Source organism: Temnothorax longispinosus, chromosome 11 (genome assembly GCF_030848805.1).
Source record: "Temnothorax longispinosus isolate EJ_2023e chromosome 11, Tlon_JGU_v1, whole genome shotgun sequence".
Classification (NCBI taxonomy): Eukaryota; Metazoa; Arthropoda; class Insecta; order Hymenoptera; family Formicidae; genus Temnothorax; species Temnothorax longispinosus.
The window spans coordinates 15,716,193-15,738,616 of NC_092368.1; the positions used below are offsets into that span (position 1 = coordinate 15,716,193).

The window sequence follows — 22,424 nt, forward strand, 5'->3', positions numbered from 1 at the left end:
GGGAGAGAGAGACAGAGAATAGCAATGGGAAACGATGAATACCGTATAATAATATCGTTTATTGTGAGAAATGCGATTATTATTATTTTATTATAATATATTATTCTTTTTATAATAATTATTGTCACAATTAGGAATTGTATTGGTAATTTTTGGCTAAGGACTAATGTTATAATTTTGTTAATATCAAGAGTTAATGATAATAACAATTGAAGAATTCATCTCATTGATAAATATTTGTAGATTAAAATAAATTCATTGTTCTTGTCGCGTGTGTACAATTTTAAGGATACATTGATTTATCGAAGTTTTTACTTTACATTCATCGAATAATTATATTATAAATAACGTAACAGACATTGCAAAAATATATAGTTATTAATTAAAGTTTTTAATGTTTATTTTGTATAACTTTTAGATAAGATATAATTTCGACAGAAGAATCTTTTTTAAGAATTTAAATATGAAAAAAAAGTTGCAGTTTTTTTTACAAGTATATATATTTCTTCCATGTTAATTATCGATGAAGTAGATACCACTATTATTAATAGTAGATAAGCACAAAAAGATTCGAGACGTAAAATATATTATTTATTGCTTATGCAGTGATCATTTTATATTACTGTTATAGAATTAATTATTAATCAATACAACTGCATACAGTTTCCTTTTTTTTTTACGTATGGCGTTATATATTGCGAAGCAAAAATCGTCATAAAATTCTTCGTAATTTCGTCGCAAAATTTATTTTCTAAAATAATTAACTTTTCTTACAAACAGAGTGACAAAAAGATTCATCTCGTATAATCTTATCCAAGCTTCAGAATACTGTTTGTGATAGCGATCCCCACGGTTCTGTCGACGTGTCTGAACACGATGCAAATATTTGATCCGCAAACACGATACAGTCCGTTCAAGCGAGGCTACCTGACGCGGGTCATCTATGATTAATCCAACCGTAAATTCGTATGGAAATCGTTTGAGTTTAAAGTCGTGCGAGTAAGAGAAATGATTGCGGACGTTTCTGAAACATTTCTTTATAATTGTAGAAACACGTGAAAATATAGAAATGCGATCGCGGTGGAACTCGCGGGGAGCGGACCGTAGTCACGATTTGCGCGGGAAACGTCGTGAAGGGAGGCGAGTACCGGCGCGATCGGCCGGACAGCATTCCAAAGACGATCGCACGCCACGTATTTCGCGCACCCGGAGACATTTCGCCGACAGTTTCCTCAACATCCACCGTGCAATAACCATCAAATCTTCGCGACGGCAATGTTTTTCCCAAGTTTACATGTAAACGGCGAGATTTTTGCAAAAGTTTGCTTTACGAATCGTCATGTTTTGAACAAATCCTTATACCCAATAATTGCAACGATATATTTATAACAATTATAACATCACAATTGTATAAATTTTAACTTATATATTATAACATATATAGAGTCCATAATTGACATGAACTGTATTTAAAACATGAAATAATTTAGATAATTAATTTTCCCCAAGAAAGTGGTTTCTCCATTTCGTTTTCTACAATGTATAAATTAATAATGTAAAATTTGGAGTAGAGAAAACGCTCTATTTGAGAACCGTTGTCGGCACGCCGGTGCGTCGCGATTGGCTCGCCGCGGTGTGCTCGAGACAAATGATAGAGACGAACGTGGAGAAACGACCAATGAGTGACACGGATCGTTTCGCGATGATGGACTTCGGTACACTTCGGCACCGCCACTTCGACCGATATCGCCGTGATATTCATGGGACGTACACATCAGCATACGTCGAATATATCGCCTATATCGGTCGTTCCGGAACTATACCGCCGCCTGTGCGAAAGGCTCGTTTGAGTTAGGATCAATGCGGATTAAATATGAATATCCTTTGTATCCGACGTTGGACAATGCATCGGCGACGAAACACGTCGCTGCACTCACGCGAATGCGTCGGTTCTCAGTAAACGTCATTCGCAGGAATCGATGTTGCGACAATGAAATCTGCAATTGCATAAAGACGAACCTAATGTACATCCACGTTATATATAACGAAGATGAAAAGAGTAATTGATAGAAAAACTGGAGTTTCCAAATTGGAATTGGAGACACGATGATAAATTTAGGCTTATTCCGAACTTAAAAAAAAAACGAATTATATATGCTTTATCCAACGATCGTTGTTCTTCTATTAATTTCTCACGCGCGTAACCGTAATACTTTCAATTTTCGAATATATCGCAATGTTTATAGATTCGCGGAAGCGCGTCGTCGGGAAATCTTTCAGACGTGCAGGGCGAACTCGGCCGGAGTCAAGTGTATAGTCCGGCGACAAAGAAGGAACGGAGCAGTCGGGACAGTGGTCGGCGCGCGGCTCGCTACGCTCCTGTGGAACGGCGCCGCGGGCGCGTGCGCAAGTTCGAAATTGGCCAATCGGCGCGCACGGCCGGCACCGTGGCGGTGGCATCGTGGGGGCTCGCTCGCGCCCTCGGTATCGCCGTGCCGGCGTTACCGCGTCCATTTTGTCGAAGCATACGGTCCCGGTTAGTCGACGCCGGTGTGGAACAGTATAATTCCCATTTGCTACGAGTTCGCGCGCGGGAGATCCAGTGGCTGTCCTTCGGCGGCGTTTGCGTTATCACCGTACGGGGCGTACGACGAAAGCGGCGAGAGCACACCGGTGCGGTAACTTGCGCGGGCGCGCGAGGAAAAGTTACAAGGAATATCGGCGGTCCTTTCACCACGTTATTCCGCGACGCGGTTTCGACGCGGGCCGCGACGTACCGGCAAAGGCGTAAAAACCGACTTACCTCCTCCTGATCTCCGCCTCGTAAACGAGTTCGCACGGCAAGATGGCGGAGCTGCAGGGCACCCCGGTGGCACAGGACGCCCTGACCGTGGCGCAGCTCGAGCTTGAGGGGAATCCGAATGCCTTGGCGCTGCGCAGGCCGTTCGACCCGGTGGCGCATGATCTCGATGCATCCTTCCGCTTGACGCGATTCGCTGATCTGAAAGGATGAGGGTGTAAAGTCCCTCAGGAGGTTCTTGGTAAGCTCCTCGAGGGACTTCAGGCGGACGATGCGTCCGCACAGGATCACGAGCATGCCCACTTCATGCACATGGCTATTCCGCGCATCGGTAAGTGAACGGACGTGAATGAATGAATTAACGAGCTCTGGAGCCCCTTGTTGCGGCGCGCTTGCGAGCCGGCATCTTCGGCTCACCGTGTATTTGTTCTCTCCCTTTCCCTCGGCGTCTTTCTCAAAGCGAATTTTTGCATAGAAAAATCGACACGCTTGGGGAAAATTGTTCCTCCTTCTCGGACTTCCGGCAACAATGTGTATCTGATTTCGGAGTCGCGTGACTCCGAATATTTCCAGTGCGAGATGCAAAGTCATCGATTCTTGTCTTTGATTTTCTTGTTGATTTTATACCGGGCCTGAAAGCGCCGCGAGGCAGCCCTGCCGTAACATGGCGACCGTGTCGTCTCCCGCCCAATTTCTCCCGTGGCACCGGAAGCACAGATGTTCTCAACCTCAATCTATAGTTTGGCGTGCTGATTCGCACAAATTTGCGATGATATATATATTACCTCAAATTTTATTCAAACATACCATAAATAAAAAAATACATTGAAATATTACGTATTGTTAAATTACAATTTTTTCTGGAAATTTCTGAAAACATTTTTAAAACACTCTTGGAGCAAATAAATTTTTGAAATTTACATAACTTTTTCCTAATTTCTTTGTAATAGTCTTATAGATTTAAATTTTTTTTATATATATTCAAACTCTAAAATGTTGAATAAAAAACAATGAACGCAATTGTATTTTACTTTAAAAAATTTTGTCCTTGATTTTTTTGTCATATCTTACATGTTTCGAAATTTTATAATTCTTTATGTAATATTATTTAGACCCTAAAATGTGTAATAAGAAATATCATGTGCAATTATACTTTGTAAAATAATTGAAGATAAAATAAAAAAATTTTTAAATTGTACTACTTTATGTTGCAGTAATCTAATAAATAATTGTAATATTGTTTCAGGCATTGGCATGGATTCCTCCGTGACGCCGGTGCGACACGGTGGGCTTAGCCTGGTGCAGACTACAGATTTCTTTTACCCGCTAGTCGACGATCCTTACATGATGGGTAAGACAGGGGACGTCGAACGGATGAGAACATTATGAAATATTATGATACCAAGTTAAATTAAATGTCACACTTGTAAAATCTGCAAATTCAGATCTATATATATCAATTGTATTATTTCGTCTACTTCATTGCTATGGGAGGTGTTTTCCAGGTAAAATCGCGTGCACGAATGTCCTTAGTGATCTGTACGCGATGGGCGTCACAGACTGCGACAACATGTTGATGTTGCTGGGTGTCAGTACGAAGATGACGGAGAAAGAGCGCGATGTTGTTGTGCCGCTGATCATGAGAGGGTTCAAGGATTCTGCTCTAGATGCGGGCACCACGGTAACTGGTGGTCAAACAGTCGTAAATCCCTGGTGCACTATCGGTGGAGTTGCTACCACTGTCTGCCAACCAAATGAGTATATTGTGTACGTAATTAATTACGATGATCGTCACAAGTATCGGCATTGATTGTTAGATTTGGCACTAAGTTTCTTTATGGTTCTCGGATTTAGGCCGGATAATGCCGTAGTTGGGGATGTATTGGTCCTAACAAAGCCTCTTGGTACACAAGTTGCCGTTAACGCGCATCAATGGCTCGACCAGCCGGACCGTTGGAACAGAATCAAGCTTGTAGTGAGCGAGGAGGATGTGCGAAAAGGTTATCAACGTGCAATGGATAGTATGGCCAGGTTGAACAGAACAGGTACATCCTATGTTACATAATGCTGAATCATGCTAGGATATCTCAAACTTTTAATTTTAATAACACCGGACCAATTTGGAATTAAAATTTTACTCGCTGAAAGTATCGAGAGAGATCGCCGTTTATCTTAACTTTTCAATTTTACAACTAATCATTAGGTTAAAGTTTTATTGAAATATGTTTGTATGAAACTAATTTAAAGAGTTTATTGTTTCCGAAAGCGAGAAAATGACATTTTTCCCGTTAATATGTTTACAAATTATATATAGATTTTCCTGCTAATACAGTAGAATATCTTATATATTTGTGAGATATTCTAAAGAAAGGCAGGTAGAGAAACAGAAGGAATTTTTGCTATTTATTGTTAATATATATTTAGTTTTTTTTGCCTTCTTATAGTTGTACCTTTATATTCATTTTACATTAACTTGGATAAGTTTGTTACAATTTGTTTCACGCACCTTTATTTACAAACTTCAACCGTTCAATAAATTTTTTTATTAACCGAGGCATACACGGAACGAGAGTCGAGAAGTCCGGGAGCTACCGACTATGAATCAAACTGTCTCACACGAAGCCACGTATTACCCATTATTATGAAATTAATTAAGAATATAAATGTTATCTACTTGTCTATTTATTGTTAGCAAAATTTATTCTGCAACAAGTGTCTTTTCCTTCAATATTTTCATTAAAAAAGAATCAAACGTAAAGTTCATTAGAGGATGTTTCGTTAAAATCAATTAATAGAATCTTCAGTTAAACTAATTAAAATCAATCATGGCCACTCGATTTTCCAGCTGCTAGATTGATGCATAAATACAACGCACACGGAGCTACGGACGTCACTGGTTTCGGTCTTCTGGGACACGCTCAGAATCTGGCAAAACACCAGAAGAACGAAGTTTCCTTTGTTATCCATAATCTCCCTGTTATCTCCAAGATGGCTGCAGTAGCGAAGGCATGCGGAAACATGTTTCAATTATTGCAGGGCCACTCAGCCGAGACTAGCGGCGGTCTGCTCATTTGCCTTCCTCGTGAACAGGTTAATAAGTTGTTCATTAAATCGTATTATACATCGTCAAATTTATAGGCATAAACGTCATTAAGTACATTCAGGCAACAGGTAATATTAATATACGATCTAATTTAACATGCTAAGAGCATTTGCCTGACAAGTAAAAGATTTGATTTCTGATAAGCTCGATATTTTTCTCGCTTGCATGTTTACAAATTATAGATCGAGTTTCCTGTTAATACAGTAGAATATCTTATATTCGTGAGATATTCTAAAGAAAGGCAGGTAGAGAAACAGGAGGTATATTTTACTATTTATTGTTACTATATATTTAGTTATTAACCTTCCTACAATTGTACCCTTATATATTCATTTTACATTAACTCGGACGAGTAATATTCAAATTTAAAGAAGTTTTGTCTACGAATCTAATCCAGCAGACTGCGGTTAGTAGTTTTAAAATGTAAAGTTGATGCGATTTTTTTAGATTGCGAATTGTGTTTTACAGGCTGCGGCTTATTGTAAAGATATCGAAAAACAGGAAGGATATCAAGCTTGGATTATCGGCATCGTGGAGAAGGGCCTTCGCACGGCTAGAATAATCGACAAGCCGCGAGTAATTGAAGTTCCGGCTAAGGAAAAGGACGGCGAGCTCTGGTAAAAGAAAAGGATCCAGGGATATCCCACATTTGCCTCCTTAATTATACATACGTTCATATACTTCGAAAATAGCACGCATACACACTCGACAGCGCTTTTACGTGCACCACAGACGAAAAGAGTTGTTTACTATTTATATCTTGTATAGGTATCTTCCTGTACGAAAAAAAATGACAATTTAAGTGGTATTCAAAGTCTCAAGTATTAAATCACAAAGCTTGGGAGCTGAGCCATTATACGAATCATCTATCTACAATGAGATAGCCCTTGCGATTTAATAATCGACTTGTTAATAGCGAGTATCATATCATGTTTTATTCAAAGTATTGTTACTCGCATCTTATAGAGAAAAAACTTGTTTTTCTCAGTTTTCTTTCCATATTGATGGCACATAAAGCTGTTTGAAAATTCAAAACTCTTGAAGATCGAAGTCGACGATACTTTTTCTTGTACCAAGCAAAGTTTAAGGCTCCTAGTCCCTGAGCCGAGAACTCTGCGTTGACGATGGCGCCGTACCGTAGAATTCTGTCTTGTGACATGTTGACAACCTATTTTGCGTTGCGTTAAATTTCTTTATTATTCGCTCTGTACTTGTGCTATAACGTTTAACGTATTCGTGAAACTCGTAAAATTGACCGTATGGTAAGATTTGCAAGAAATACATATGCGGAAGGAACATTCTCCACTCCTTTCGATAATCGAAAACGGCTTGTTTTTCCGTATGTTTAGGGTTCGTTTTATGGCTGTTTGTTTATTGTCGAGGGAAAAGGATAGTATCCGGTCAATTTTAGAAGTGTGCTGAAACGATCTATAGTGATTTTTTATTGAAATGTCTTTTTATTTTGGAAAATACCGCAACATAAAATAGGGTAATTTCTCGCCTCGATAGCAAGAAATTCAATATGGCTGCGGTGACTACCCAGGAGCCTTGGTGATCCTAAAGCCGTGATCCTAGCCGGTTTTTTTCAGTTTTTTTCTTAGCACTAATTTTTTAATTGGCTTTATAGAAATGCAAAATTCTTGTCTAGAATTAAAGTACGCATCAAAATCTAGGTCATGGTGGTAGAATTTATATGCGATGGTCGTCACGTATAACAAAAAATATTAATTTTTTTTTGTTTTCGATATAAATTCGACCACCATGACTTAGATTTTGATGCGTACTTTAATTCTAGACAAGAATTTTGCATTTCTATAAAGCCAATTAAAAGATTAGTGCTAAGAAAAAAAACCGGCTAGAATCACGGCTTTAGGATCACCTTAAGAAAATGATAAATTTAGTAGCTTTAATATTAAGGTGTAGCACTAAGTTCTCGGACTAAGAAGCTTCAAAAGCAACTCAGATAAATATTCGAATAGTAATCGATCTACTACATATACTATATCGGGTGGCGAATTTGGGTTAATGGCGTTTAAAAGAGATTGATGATCGCAGATAATTGTAGAGATCTACGGGATATATTTTACAAGATGCAAAATACAAAATGACTGGGTGGTGTACGTTGTTTTATCTAGCGGATTACAAACTTACGATATGTAAATCAGAATGACCAGTGATTTTTGCGAAGAAAGATATTGTTAAATAAGTAGCTTATATGTAATAGCAGACTTATACGGTCCTCGCATCTCGGTGAGATATAATCCAAAAGTCTTGAGTAGAGCACCATACACATACACAGATATAGAGTCCAAAAAAGATGAAGGCCTTCTAATTGTCTCCTACGCTTTGATATCGTTCAAAGAAAGAAATTAAGCACAGGCCCTAACGTTGTATTACTTTTTCATATGAATAAAGTGCTACTTTGTCAATAAAATTAATCCAGCGTTTCTCGTTATATCCTCTGAGAAATTTACTTTTTGAGTTATTAAAAATTCTATAGCTCTGATGTAAAAAAAAGACTAAAGTAAATATTGTAATAATGTTTTAGCTTTTTAAAAAACTTTCCTTTTTTTTATTCCAAGAAAATAAATTGTCTCATTTTGAGTGCGAGTGCTACGGTACTCTCGCATGCGTTCCGAACAGGTGCGCAAACGCGCAGTTGCGCGTGCGTACGCCTGTACGAAAAAAAAAAAATAAAAAAAATAGTCATAACCTATCGGCGACATGGTATCGATACCTGGGGACGCTTTATCACCACCTTGCGAAATGTGAGCTTATCGGGCTATCTTCCCCGTTCGTACGGCGCGCTGACTAATCGATCGTGCCGATACGCACAACGTATGGAACGCCGTTTGTCTTTCTCTTCCGTAAATTTCCCTGTACTCTGTAATCGCACAGCCCGCGCGCGGTTGCGTAATTTGTACGCCGAGAGTTTCCGAGTGCGTTACGGTTACTGCGTTCCGCTTCAAGCTCTGCTGTAAGACCGTATAAGCGGAGCGATGCTACCGCGCTACCTGACGAAAAATTAAGGAGCATGACCGTGCTACCTGTTGAACTGGCGCAATCTTATCGTTGAAATGATTTGATCGGCCTTGAGAGAAACCAAGAGAGACTTGGGAGCGTCGCGTGCCTGATCCGTGCTCGTTTTAGGTAAACCACGAATGTCGATTGTTCATTAACTTTTCAAATATATTCCCTTTCCTGTCACGATTGCACTCTACGTTTAAATTAATGTTAAATAAATTAGTATATCAAAGTAACAGGTTATTCTACGTGACAGTTTTCTTGTAAGTTGTCTCATTATTTATAAATAATTATTATTTTATTTTATTAGAGCAAATAATGACGCAGTATCCTTATGATCCTCCCAATTTTCTTTTTATCGATTGTATTCTTTTTCTTTTAGGCAGCGAACAACTGTCAATATTTACTAAAAGAACATATGTGACATCATAGAAATGTGAGACGAACTTGCTAGCTCCAGGAAAATGGCGAAAGAGATATATTCTGTAAATTCTGTGGCAAATACGCTTTGCCACAGGAAATCTATGCGTTGCATGAAGATCCCATTGAAGTCGACCGAGCAGATATATCTAATTTTTCTCGTACCGACATTGGTCAATTGTTTTGTATATATTATTCACTTTGCTGCTGACTTGGTGGTAGCTATTCAACACTTCAAGGAAGAAAATCCATTATGGGGAATGTCCACCCTCGCAATTATCTACGCACCGGCGCTCATGTACTTTATATTGACAGTTTCGAGGCCAGATTGGTGGATGACGGAAGACGATAAGGTGTCGAAAGGCGTACTTGGCTGGTTCGGCCTCCAAGTGTGTCAGTTCATAGCATTCGTGTTCTTCGTATTATACAGGTATTTCTTTTCCGTCATTACTCGCTTTAGTTAATTAAAAGCCAATTTCTTCTTATCACATATATACAGTGTTTAAAAAATTGTCTCATATTTTGAGAGCAGGTAGTACTCGGCAAAATAAGAAGTAAATGTCTAGTAAACATGGATCCTAAATCAAATACATGTGTAATATCTCAATATGGGCCAATATTTATTGTATACTATAAGAGGTGTTCTATGTGGTTCCCATTCATTGTCACACATTTCAAATAAAAAAGATACACATTCCTACAATGTTTGTACGTCATCAATGGGTGTTGAATACACCAAGGTCTTCAAATGACGAACCTTGCCCTGTTCTTATATTAATTGTGTTATTTCTGCAGTGTAGTAAGATTTGAGTCATTATCATCGATGACGTACAAACATCGTAGGAATGTGTATTTTTTTATTCGAAATGTGTGACAATAAATGCATGGGAACCACATAGAGAACACCTTTTATAATATACAATAAAATATTGATCCATATTTCAACAGGTATTTGATTTAGGACCCATGTTTACTGGACATTTTCTTCTTATTTTGATCAGTAGATACTATCTGCTCTCAAAATATAAAACACTTTTTTAATCACCCTATATATTTTTTTAATTTACTTTATATAGAGTTTAAACAGTAATAAACAGTCGTATGTACAAATTAGTACATTTTTATAGATACGCGGGACTCATTGTACTGTCTGTGGACGCCATAAACTTATCCGGGAACGAAAGAGTCAAGACATTAAATGTCGCTGCGGCACCTGCGGCCATCGAATTGTACTTCTTTCTGCAGGCATGGTTCCAAGCTGCTCCACAGGCGGTTTTTCAGGCGCACTTGCTCTTCAGGCAGAGCTCTGTGCCTCGCAGTTATCAATCAAGTAAAATAGAGAATCACTTTTTCGATACGATTATGCATACATATTTCGTTTTCATAATTCGAGAAGATACATGTATGTACAATATATTTTTATAATATATTGTGTGTGTGTGTGTGTGTACACACACACACACACATAACATTTTATATAATAAATGACTTACATAATACACTTTTTTTGCAGTGACAGTACAGGTCCTCTGCATCATTATGTCCATTGTAACAGTGGCCATCAAGACAGCTTCCTTTCAAAGATTCGAGAGCCAGCGTGTAAACGGCAGGAAACTACCCTGGGCAATGTGGCTAAAGAAATACTGCATTCAGGTACTTGATCCAGCTTAGCGATTACTATTAAAAATTAAAAATCAATTAAATACAAGCGATTACAATTAAAAATATTACGATTAACATTAAAAATTACAATACAAAAATAACGATTACAATTAAAAATAATATTTCAGAGCAATTTGAAAATCGTTATATATCCATTTGATATTATTCTGGAGGGATATATCTGTGAATATTAACAAATATAATAAATGTCAATTTAATTCAATCAGGAACTGAATAGTATCGAGGAAAAGGCCCCACTACAAGCGTTACCCTTGCCCGCAACCAAGCAAGAAGACACTATGAATGCGTCATCCGAGTCAATGCCGCCGGAAGAAAACCCAATCACTGAGAACGAGCAAGAGCTCCAGACTCAATCACACACGGCTTTGCTGGACCGTCAGGTCTCTGTGACTCCGCCGTTACCACCGAAAAACGTGCACGTGACGCCACCGCCGATGCCGCTTCGCGGCATAACGACGGTCGCACCGCTCCTAGTGCCGGACTTGCCAGCGCCGCCGCGTCCAGATTCCGTTTATACGGAGGAAGAGGCGACGAAAGTAGCAGCTACCCTCGAGCCAAACCAAAGACTGATAGACAGCAGCGCGCAGAGCCTGAAAGTTCCTAAACGAAAGTATTCCGAGAAGGGCCTCGAGGAGGATGACCCGATAGGAAAGTTCCTGTCTTTCCTTTGGTGGTTTTTCTTCATCCTGGCGCGCGTGCTCACCATCGCCGTGGCTTACGAGTTCTATCCGATAACCGTGGTGACAATGATGGGCGTGCACTACGCCCTCATGTTGGCCTATCTATATTACTACTCCAAGTATTATGACGTCATCACATTCATCGTCAATCTCTGGCTCGGTCTGGTTTACATATTCAGCCTGATCGAATACCGGATCAAATTCAAGTATGCCGACTGGTGGATGTTGCCGTACTACGTGTTCGTGATCGCGCAGAACGTGGCGTTGACTCTCACGTGGTATTTGAACGCTGATTGGAATGGATTCTGGTACACCTACATATTCGGCACGATACTCGGCAGCATGGCGCTCTGCGTCCTCTCGTCCGCGGTATATTACGCGATGTTCAAGCCAAAGAAATGCAGAGTATACAGCAGCTGACAATCGTTGGAGGGGGCACTGTCCTTCAGATAAGTCTTCTGAGAATCGTATTTCCGCTTTTACTTTCGTACAAGACGTGTAAATACATTGTAGATACACACTCGAGAGATTGTGATCGAATTTTTCGGAAGGAACAAGTCTTCCGAGCATTCTGGCGGCTTTCTATACTTTATTTACATCTTGTAGGTGTTTTTTCGACTTTTGATAAAGCTTTAGACCTCTCGGTGTTCAAACATTTTGAGAATATTTTACACAAAAGTATATCGTTTATTAAACTTATATTTATGAGCTATACTGCACTTCGGTATATATAATTGACTGTCTTACTTTAATCATGTATCGAATGATTGGTATAGAAAAAGACTTTTGGACATGATCATTGTTAGATTGGTGCAAAAAAAACTTCCCGTGCTTGCCAAATAGACTTACAAATTGCACACAATTTGAATTAATTCATTAAGTAAAGTAATCGTTATACACTTTTCTCATCTAAAAAATGTTCTTTGGTGCTTTAAGAAAAATTGGTGATTTCATTTAAAAGATACCTTAACAAAAAAGCTGGCAACTTCTTCCAACCAATCTAATACTACTTTAGGCAGCACATATCACTATTTGACAACATATTTTACATTGTTACGCGAATTGTATTATTTACAATATTATATACATTTATATAAAAAGAAAGCGAAACGCTTTCAATATACGCTTATGTGTATCTCTCTTGAGATCAGAATATTTAAACTCCTCGTCTTTAAAAGTCCAAATGTAATGATCTCAGGACATTAGAAGATTATAGATGTATCACAAAAGTATGAACGTTCGTCATTCGATAAGGCTAGAATACAAATATCATTTACGAAAATCATTATCCATTCATCCACGAACATGCAATCTTCATGCATGCACATACACACGCACGCGTGTTATATAACTAATCAGATAACTCTATTAATCATATCACGCCGTTTTGCATCAAATCAGGCGAAAGATCGTTCTCTCACGATTCACTAGAAGATATATAATATCGACTCACAGTCCATATGTACATCTCTCTTCCTTTCACACGTGGATGCTCGAATTTCTGTGAAGATTACCGAGCTGAGCCTCAAATAAAATGTCATTCACTAATTTCTCAGCTATTATTCTTTGGTCCAACCTCATATTCCTGAGCTTGGCGGCAACGTTGCGGCCGATTGCGTCATATTCATCCTCCATCATGAATGAATTGTTATGCGACATTCTCAGAGTTGGAGAAACGGGATCCGCGGATTCCGGCTCTTCGGACCCCCGAATTAATGGTGCGTCATTCCAATCCGCAGGTTGTTCGTAAGGCTCTTCGTTTCCGGCCGTACATTCCTCCTGCGTGTGAATATGTCAATTTAATTACAACGCGATAAAGGAAAGAAATTCTTTGATGTAAAATCGAAGTGGATAAAAGAAAGATCAATGAGAAAATCTAAGCACAATTAATTTAAATGATTAAGAAATGTAAATATTATGTGTTTCTAGAATAAATCTTAAATAATCTTCATCTAACATAGATATATTTAAATAACTCAAGATAATTCCATCTAAAACTAATTTAATTACGCTAATTATTAATTCTCTTTTCTAATAGTAATTTCTTGTATTTTAATATTTTTATAGGGCAGCGAAATCAAATTACAAACGGCGAAAATAAAAAGTCGTGCTTACCGTTTTATAGCGCTTCTTATTTTGAAGGACTATACGCTTTTCTCGCACTATCTCGGGGCTTTTATCGGGTAACGTCGAGTTCACATATATCGCGGATTTTCTCTGACTAGATTTGCACCTTATTCTGCTCATCAGAGACGGATGTAATCGCTACAAAAGTAATAGGGCTAATGAAAGTAATTGAAATTTCTCTACCTAAATCTGACACGGTAAAAGAAGGCCCAATGAGAGAGTTTAAGCACAATGACTGATATACAATTAATTATATAATTGTAGATATACACCACAGAAGTAATAAAATAATAAATATTAAATACACATGTGTTAAATAAATATTAAATGTGAGAATAGAAGGTACCAACGACTAGCGTTTAGGCTTAGCCCTTTTCTCATCTTCATGGTTTTACATCAAGAGGCCCTCTTTTCATCCTGTTAATCTACACCGACAATTCTATTAGTTTTTTTTTTAAATAATTTTACCTTTACGTGACTAAGAAAATTCCCGGTGGACTTCAGATTGCCGTTTAACTGTTTCTTACACTGCTGACAACGCACCGTAACATTAGTGTCTTCCACCCTGGTCACCGTAAAATATTCTCCATCTAATAAGGCGGGCAATCTAACTGAAGTTGGTCTCTGTTCAACATTCGACTCCATCTGCGTCACCTGATGCGTCTGCTCCGTCTGATTCTGCTGTTGCAACGTCAATGTGTCGTGACTCTCTTGACTCTGCATTTGTAGCTCCTGTGCGGGTACCTGATTGTTGACTGATTGACCGATGTCACATTGGTGATTTGCAGCTGTAACCATAGACTCGTCGTACGTCTCAAACGGTTCCATTTTGTTGTCGTAGTCCTGCGAGAAGCTGTCCATAACAGCGGAGTGTATTCAAAATCTCGCTCCAGGAAGCAAGTGGTGTACGACCAACGTTCCTCTCTGCCTGAATTCTGTACAGCTGAAATAGCTGGAAAAGAGTTAGAGCCTTGTTGGCAAGAAACTTGGCGGCAATTAAACATTGGGGGGCGATATTTATCCTTTGAGTCTTATTGAATTTTAGATAAGCTGCCAGATAAGAGCGTCGCGCAGGGCAAATCTAGATCAGATAATAGATGAGAACGTGTGTGCGTTAAGAGATTAAGAATCGTGTACCAACTTCGACGATCAAGGTTGTGCTTGGTTACGTCCGCGCATCGCTAGGGATCGGGTGTCCAAGCGGGAAACAACGGACGTTCCATACGTGCTCCTCTCGTCCGCAAACACGTAGACAAACAATAATTGCTCCCGATAATTTTTCAATCTTTCCAATCATCCGTGGGTGATGGTGGCAACACTGAAGTAAACAAAACATCTTTTTTTTAATCTCCTAATCAGTTTCGTTATTAAATTTTTTTTACACGTGATGAGCTTGTTCAATATATATAATTACAAATAATTGTACCATTTTTTTTTTTAATGTTTCAGCAATAAATTCTAAGATACCCAGTCTCCCGATAGAAGCGCTAACCTATAAACTACATGCTCGTAGCTTCACGGTGACTGGCACTCCACCCACGATTCAAAATGCGAAAAAAACGCGCAGGTTATTATTAATCGAGCTAATTAAGTGAACGTTCTTGCTCTTGTCATTTACGCGCAATTAAATGCGGGGAAACCCGAAAATTGCCGTAACACTCATAACCTAAACTCGTCACTATCAATAAATAATCGACACTCGCTCTATTGGCGACACTGAACACTGAAGTGGATGCGCAGTTGTGCGCAGTCGTCCAACATATATGCTCTTTGATCAATCGAAAATTTAAAATTTAAATTGTAAAAAGCAACATATGGCTGTTTCTTTTACAGTCTTTTCAATATTTTTTCTAAAAGACATTTTCGTTTCTTCCGTATAAGTTGAATACAATTTAGGCAAGTCATAAAAATATCAATCATAAAATATTAAATTAAATTAAATCAATCCATTCTTGAAAATGTATCAAGTTGTTTTTATTTGCATATTATACATATTATATAATTTAGTTTGTAGAAATGCCATCGTGTTGCATAAAGAACCATATATATAAGTACCGCGAATCATACTTTTTATTCAGACATATAACGTACGTTCTTCAGATTTCCAAAAAATATCAGTATTCGATCGCTATAGCAATAAGACTCGTCTTATGGAAGGAATGGAACGAATATAATAATTGAACCATGTAATTGAGCCATGTTAATACAATTTGAAATATATTAGAGAGTGTTTATAATACATAGACTAATAAATACACATATTGAAAGAAGTAATTTTAGCGAAAATATGCAGAGTATTCATTTTGATGAAAATTGTTTCATGAGGATAGAAATGGACAAAATTACATTAAAAAAATACAGACAATTATGGCGATTAGAAGGAATTCTATTTCATAAAAAATGTTAAAGGGCCTAGCGGAGTAAGCATGTGAAATCGGCCCTTGATCATACAGAGCTGACATTAATGTCACAAGTTAGTACCAATATGATAAAACTTTCCACCAAATATTATTTAAAAAAATTCATGTTTTTAGAAGTTATGCAGGGAGAAAGTAAAATAAAGAAATGTATTTTTCTCGAAAACCACTTGACCGATCTTGATGAAAAAAATATATGTTATGTAGACTAATAAAACTAATTAACAAAAAAAATGTCCAAAATGTTTGCCAAAAAAAAACCAAAAAAAAATATTTGAATTTTTTAATATTTTTTTTAGGGTGATATTTTCGAGGTACCCCTTTGAAATTTTTACGAAAATTTCTCTTAAAGTGTCCACTATAACATATATTTTTTTCAATTTTTTTTAAATGGTGGAACATAGTTAAAAATACGAAAATCGTAAGCGTCGCGTCACTCCGGCGCACAGTGCAGTGCCATTCCGCGTTGCGGGTGTTCGATGTAACTTTACTAGCACTGTACGTCTGCAATTAGCTTATAATATGTATACTTTTTAATTTTTATAGTTTCCAGAGTTTACCACGTGGAGGTTGCAGTACGGTTTTAAACTCCTTATTGGGGTGCTTTTTTAACGTGAGTCCCCTCGCCTCTCACTATATTTCCGTAAAATCGGGGTGCTTTTTTAACGTGAGTCCCCTCGCCTTTTACTACGTTTTCGTAAAATCAGGGTGCTTTTTTAACGTGAGTCCCTTCGCCTCTCACTACGTTTCCGTAAAATCAGGGTGCTTTTTGAATGTAAGACCCCTCGCTTCTCATTACACCCTACACCTACGATTTATTTAATCTTCTTCACTATCACTGTCTATTACTAGCCCAGTCAAATTAAGATTTTTGGATGAAAAAATTGCCGGCAAGCTGGAAATTGGTATACAGGTTCATTTTAGTGTTCTTTTAAACATACTAAAAGTCCCCATACATAGAGCATGAGCCGGCTGCGCCATCTTGAAAAAAAGAGTACAAAAATGGGTTTTTTGCGAATAACTCGGAAATTATTAGTTTCACGAAAAAAAACATTCAGAGCAAAAATGTAGCTGATAAAATTCCTTGCAATTTGGTTTTTTGTAGAACTTCGTACGACCATTAGTTCCCAAGATAGAATTTTTTGAAGCATTGAGCAAATGAGGAAAGAGCTGTTTCTTCGAGTGTTTTTTCAAAATATCTCAGTTCTGGCTGTCCGAAAGTAAAAAATGCATACAATGAAAGTGAAAGATAATTAAATTACCTACAAAATGCATTATTTATGTTATACCGCGCGATTAATATTTCTAGAAATATTACGGTTTAAATGAAATTTTGACTTTTGGAAATTGTGAGAATAAATATTTCCTCGCAATATAAGTCGGAAATGGGTAGTCCTACGTAAAACATTGTTAAAATCAAGTAGAAAGGTTATTAAATTTTCATTATTTTGGTTTTTGACCGATTTGCATACGACTAATAGTATTTTTGATATCCGTAAAAGAAACGGTTTTTAGGTACACTTCTCAAAATGGCGGACTTTCGAGTTATCTTTTTTAAAAAAATACACATGTTTCTTGAAGTTTATTAAATTATCTTTAAAATGATTTTTTATTTGACTTTCTGTGATGAATACTTCCAGAGATATAGCCTTTTAAATATTTGTTTATGTTAAAAATTTCTTAATAATTTACAGTTTTTTTACAAAACATGACATAAAATTACTTTAGAAAAAATAATATCGACATTTGTTCAAAAGTTTATATGCATATGTATGTGATCCTGCAGTGGAACCGGTTTTGAAATGAAAGTTTTTAAAAAATTGTTATTTCAATTATGCCTTTTTTAAGAGTTTTTGTAAAAAAATGGAGTTTGCCACACTTTTTTGTAATTTTCTCAGTTTCTATGAGAGATACGTACAAAATGTTTCAGACCAAATTTGAAGCTTATAAAATTTCCTGAAAAACAGTATATTCAGCATTAATATGTGACCAACAATTATACCAACAACAGATGCTAGAATAATGTTACTCTTTTTTCCTCAGTTTACCGTAATTTTTAATGATTTAAATGTTGTCGAAAAAATTTATTTGGAAATTTTTGCGGTCAGCGTAAGTTTCAAATCTCATTATACATGATGTAAGCTTCCCGTTGGTCTTTGGGTTAAATTTTTAAGACAGGTAGTATTCGAGATATAGGGCGTCAAAAGTGGCCGCAACAAATTTTTGTTTTATATGCAGTTTTTTATGTTTTTATTGGTTTAATTATTAGTATTTCAACAATAAATATGCATCCCTTACTTGCACTGTGTGCTCGCCTCTGTATATAAAACAGAAATTTGTTGCGGCTACTTTTGACGCTCTATATCTCGAATACTACCCGTCTTAAAAATTTAACCCAAAGACCAACGGGAAGCTTACATAATGTATAATGAGATTTGAAACTTACGCCAACCGCAAAAATTTCCAAATAAATTTTTTCGACAATATTTAAATCATTAAAAATTACGGTAAACTGAGGAAAAAAGAGTAACATTATTCTAGCATCTGTTGTTGGTATAATTGTTGGTCACATATTAATGCCGAATATACTGTTTTTCAGGAAATTTTATAAGCTTCAAATTTGGTCTAAAACATTTTGTACGTATCTCTCATAGAAACTGAGAAAATTACAAAAAAGTGTGGCAAACTCCATTTTTTTACGAAAACTCTTAAGAAAGGCATAATTGAAATAACAATTTTTTAAAACCTTTCATTTCAAAACCGGTTTCACTGCAGGATCACATACATATGCATATAAACTTTTGAACAAATGTCGATATTATTTTTTCTAAAGTAATTTTATGTCATGTTTTGTAAAAAAACTGTAAATTATTAAGAAATTTTTAACATAAACAAATATTTAAAAGGCTATATCTCTGGAAGTATTCATCACAGAAAGTCAAATAAAAAATCATTTTAAAGATAATTTAATAAACTTCAAGAAACATGTGTATTTTTTTAAAAAAGATAACTCAAAAGTCCGCCATTTTGAGAAGTGTACCTAAAAACCGTTTCTTTTACGGATATCAAAAATACTATTAGTCGTATGCAAATCGGTCAAAAACCAAAATAATGAAAATTTAATAACCTTTCTACTTGATTTTAACAATTTTTTACGTAGGACTACCCATTTCCGACTTATATTGCGAGGAAATATTTATTCTCACAATTTCCAAAAGTCAAAATTTCATTTAAACCGTAATATTTCTAGAAATATTAGTTGCGCGGTATAACATAAATAATGCATTTTGTAGGTAATTTAATTATCTTTCACTTTCATTGTATGCATTTTTTATTTTCGGACAGCCAGAACTGAGATATTTTGAAAAAACACTCGAAGAAACAGCTCTTTCCTCATTTGCCCGATGCTTCAAAAAAATCTATCTTGGGAACTAATGGTCGTACGAAGTTCTACAAAAAACCAAATTGCGAGGAATTTTATCAGCTACATTTTCGCTCTGAATGTTCTTTCCCGTAAAACTTATAATTTCCGAGTTATTTGCAAAAAACCCATTTTTGTACTCTTTTTTTCAAGATGGCGCAGCCGGCTCACGCTCTATGTATGGGGATTTTTAGTATGTTTAAAAGAACACTAAAATAAACCTGTATACCGATTTCCAGCTTGCCGGCAATTTTTTCATTCAAACGCCCAAAAATAATCTAATTTGACTGGGCTATACTGGAATGTTATTTGTTTTCTTAAACAGATCGCTCAGTATTTCTGCTGGTTTCAAAATTTTCGCTAAATATCTTGCATGAGATAGATAATATATAATTGCAGCAATATGACAGCAGCATCCAATTGTTCGTAGCCCATTAGCGATCTGTTTACCCAAGTAGCACAGCAAGTCACAATAAAATCAAAATGACGTCAAAATGATAATAAAATGATGGTAAAATGATCAAAAATCATCATTTTGCAATCATTTTGACATCATTTTGACTTTATTGTGACTTGCTGTGCTACTTGGGTAAGAAAACAAATAACATTCCAGTAATAGACAGTGATATAGTGAAGAAGATTAAATAAATCGTAGGTGTAGGGTGTAATGAGAGGGGTCTTACATTCAAAAAGCACCCTGATTTTACGGAAACGTAGTGAAAGGCGAGGGGACTCACGTTAAAAAAGCACCCCGATTTTACGGAAACGTAGTGAGAGGCGAAGGGACTCACGTTAAAAAAGCACCCTGATTTTACGGAAACGTAGTGAAAGGCGAGGGGACTCACGTTAAAAAAGCACCCCGATTTTACGGAAACGTAGTGAGAGGCGAAGGGACTCACGTTAAAAAAGCACCCTGATTTTACGGAAACGTAGTGAAAGGCGAGGGGACTCACGTTAAAAAAGCACCCCGATTTTACGGAAATATAGTGAGAGGGGAGGGGACTCACGTTAAAAAAGCACCCCGATAAGGAGTTTAAAACCGTACTGCAACCTCCACGTGGTAAACTCTGGAAACTATAAAAATTAAAAAGTATACATATTATAGGCTAATTGCAGACGTACATATGTGCTATTAAAGTTACATCGAACACCCGCAACGCGGAATGGCACTGCACTGTGCGCCGGAGTGACGCGACGCTTACGATTTTCGTATTTTTAACTATGTTCCACCATTTAAAAAAAATTGAAAAAAATATATGTTGTAGTGGACACTTTAAGAGAAATTTTTGTAAAAATTTCAAAGGGGTACCTCGAAAATATCACCCTAAAAAAAATATTAAAAAATTCAAATATTTTTTTTTGGTCCTTTTTTTGGCAAACATTTTGGACATTTTTTTTGTTAATTAGTTTTATTAGTCTACATAACATATATTTTTTTCATCAAGATCGGTCAAGTGGTTTTCGAGAAAAATACATTTCTTTATTTTACTTTCTCCCTGCATAACTTCTAAAAACATGAATTTTTTAAAATAATATTTGGTGGAAAGTTTTATCATATTGGTACTAACTTGTGACATTAATGTCAGCTCTGTATGATCAAGGGCCGATTTCACATGCTTACTCCGCTAGGTCCTTTGAGTAAAAAAAAAGAAAAATAAGTAATGATATTGGAAACTGAAAGAAACATTCATAATAAAAAAATTAAAGTGTCGTATTTCAAGTATTTTCTAAATTTTTAAATATATGTTGAGATTTTTGTATATGAAAATGAGTAGATAATTTTCTTATATTTTATCAGGATAAGGATCGGCACGAATACGGTAATACATACACTGATTTATTGCAATAGAAAAGAAAGAAAGTTAAGAAAACAGAACTGAAGAACTAGCCATTGATGCGTAAAGTATTTTTTCCTGGACAAATAAAAGTATTGATGTCATGAAAAAGACTCGTGCCAAAGATAATAAAGAAAATGAAGATTCTCAATATGCCTATTTAGTATATGTATGTGTATATGTCGTAGGCAAGGTTATTTTAGGAAAATAGCTTTTGACTAGGCAAATGCCTGGTCAAATAGCTTTCGCCCGTTTATTTGTCTTTAAATGCTATTTTCATATACTACGTTTACGCGAGCGTTACTTTTGTAGTAACTTACGATAATTTATTCCGCGTAAACGATCGAGTGATATATCGTAAGTTACTACAGAAGTAACGCTCGCGTAGTACTAGGCAATAAATAACATTTGCTTGAATACTTTTTAGGAAAATAGAAATAAATTGTAATTAATTATTCAGAGTATATATAGGGCCTAATATTATATATATATATATATATATTTACATATATATGACACTTTCTTGTATTATAACTTAATTAAGAAATAATTATTTACCTTTTTTATTTCACCTCAGTTGAAATATAATATAATAAAATCTTCATCGATGAGTAAAATATATCACAGACCATGCAGCTCGACAGGCATAAGTGAAGAAATGTATACATTTACGAAAGCACACAGACTTGAAGGACGGAGCATATAGCTTGAGCTAGTGTTGAGGCTCTGTTGGGAAAGAAAATTTCACCTTTATATCCATCTTCTTAGAGATTGCTGTCTGTCGTTGTTATTTATTATACTTATTTAAATATATTATTTATCTCGTACTCTTTTGGTATGAATATATTGCGTATTTAATCAATCTTTAATCAACCTTTAGAGACACACTATTAATTTTTTTTATTTTTAATTTT

The 22,424-nt window shown here is 36.4% G+C and overlaps 3 protein-coding genes across 9 annotated transcripts; 2 read left to right on the forward strand and 1 right to left on the reverse strand.

Moving 5' to 3' along the window:
- Positions 1-2,501: 2,501 nt before the first annotated feature.
- Sps1 (inactive selenide, water dikinase) lies at positions 2,502-8,341 on the forward strand. The gene is made up of 6 exons (XM_071792861.1): positions 2,502-3,131; positions 4,047-4,151; positions 4,306-4,567; positions 4,655-4,845; positions 5,646-5,890; positions 6,372-8,341. The coding sequence occupies exons 1-6, from the start codon at positions 2,846-2,848 to the stop codon at positions 6,522-6,524; spliced, it is 1,242 nt and encodes a 413-aa protein (XP_071648962.1). The 5' UTR covers positions 2,502-2,845; the 3' UTR covers positions 6,525-8,341.
- Positions 8,342-8,474: 133 nt separating this feature from the next.
- On the forward strand, positions 8,475-13,258 carry LOC139821649 (uncharacterized). 2 transcript variants are annotated; one of them, XM_071792852.1, is made up of 5 exons: positions 8,475-9,053; positions 9,310-9,777; positions 10,475-10,749; positions 10,861-11,000; positions 11,237-13,258. In XM_071792852.1, exons 2-5 carry the CDS (start codon positions 9,392-9,394, stop codon positions 12,128-12,130), a joined length of 1,695 nt encoding a protein of 564 aa, XP_071648953.1. In that variant the 5' UTR covers positions 8,475-9,053; positions 9,310-9,391; the 3' UTR covers positions 12,131-13,258. The 2 variants fall into 2 exon arrangements, with proteins under 2 accessions (XP_071648953.1, XP_071648955.1); XM_071792854.1 differs by having other exon boundaries at positions 10,475-10,677.
- LOC139821657 (uncharacterized) lies at positions 12,176-15,119 on the reverse strand. Of its 6 annotated transcripts, XM_071792869.1 has the most exons (5): positions 14,975-15,115; positions 14,306-14,789; positions 13,826-13,975; positions 13,164-13,489; positions 12,176-12,965 (listed from the first exon to the last, which is right to left on the reverse strand). In XM_071792869.1, the coding sequence occupies exons 2-4, from the start codon at positions 14,696-14,698 to the stop codon at positions 13,190-13,192; spliced, it is 843 nt and encodes a 280-aa protein (XP_071648970.1). In that variant the 5' UTR covers positions 14,699-14,789; positions 14,975-15,115; the 3' UTR covers positions 12,176-12,965; positions 13,164-13,189. The 6 variants fall into 6 exon arrangements, with proteins under 6 accessions (XP_071648970.1, XP_071648969.1, XP_071648966.1 ...); XM_071792868.1 differs by having other exon boundaries at positions 12,176-13,489; positions 14,306-14,780; positions 14,979-15,119; XM_071792865.1 differs by having other exon boundaries at positions 12,176-13,489; positions 14,979-15,119.
- Positions 15,120-22,424: the final 7,305 nt, after the last annotated feature.

Bases quoted from the DNA above. Each gene is read 5' to 3' on its own strand.
- LOC139821649 (XM_071792852.1), top strand. From the start codon at position 9,392: ATGGCGAAAGAGATATATTCTGTAAATTCTGTGGCAAATACGCTTTGC. The intron at 10,750-10,860 runs GTATGTACAATA...CTTTTTTTGCAG, and splicing joins CATAATTCGAGAAGATACAT to TGACAGTACAGGTCCTCTGC. The intron at 11,001-11,236 runs GTACTTGATCCA...TAATTCAATCAG, and splicing joins TAAAGAAATACTGCATTCAG to GAACTGAATAGTATCGAGGA.
- LOC139821657 (XM_071792868.1), bottom strand. From the start codon at position 14,698: ATGGACAGCTTCTCGCAGGACTACGACAACAAAATGGAACCGTTTGAG. The intron at 13,976-14,305 runs GTAAAATTATTT...TTACTTTTGTAG, and splicing joins ATTTTCTTAGTCACGTAAAG to CGATTACATCCGTCTCTGAT. The intron at 13,490-13,825 runs GTAAGCACGACT...ATTCACACGCAG, and splicing joins ATAAGAAGCGCTATAAAACG to GAGGAATGTACGGCCGGAAA.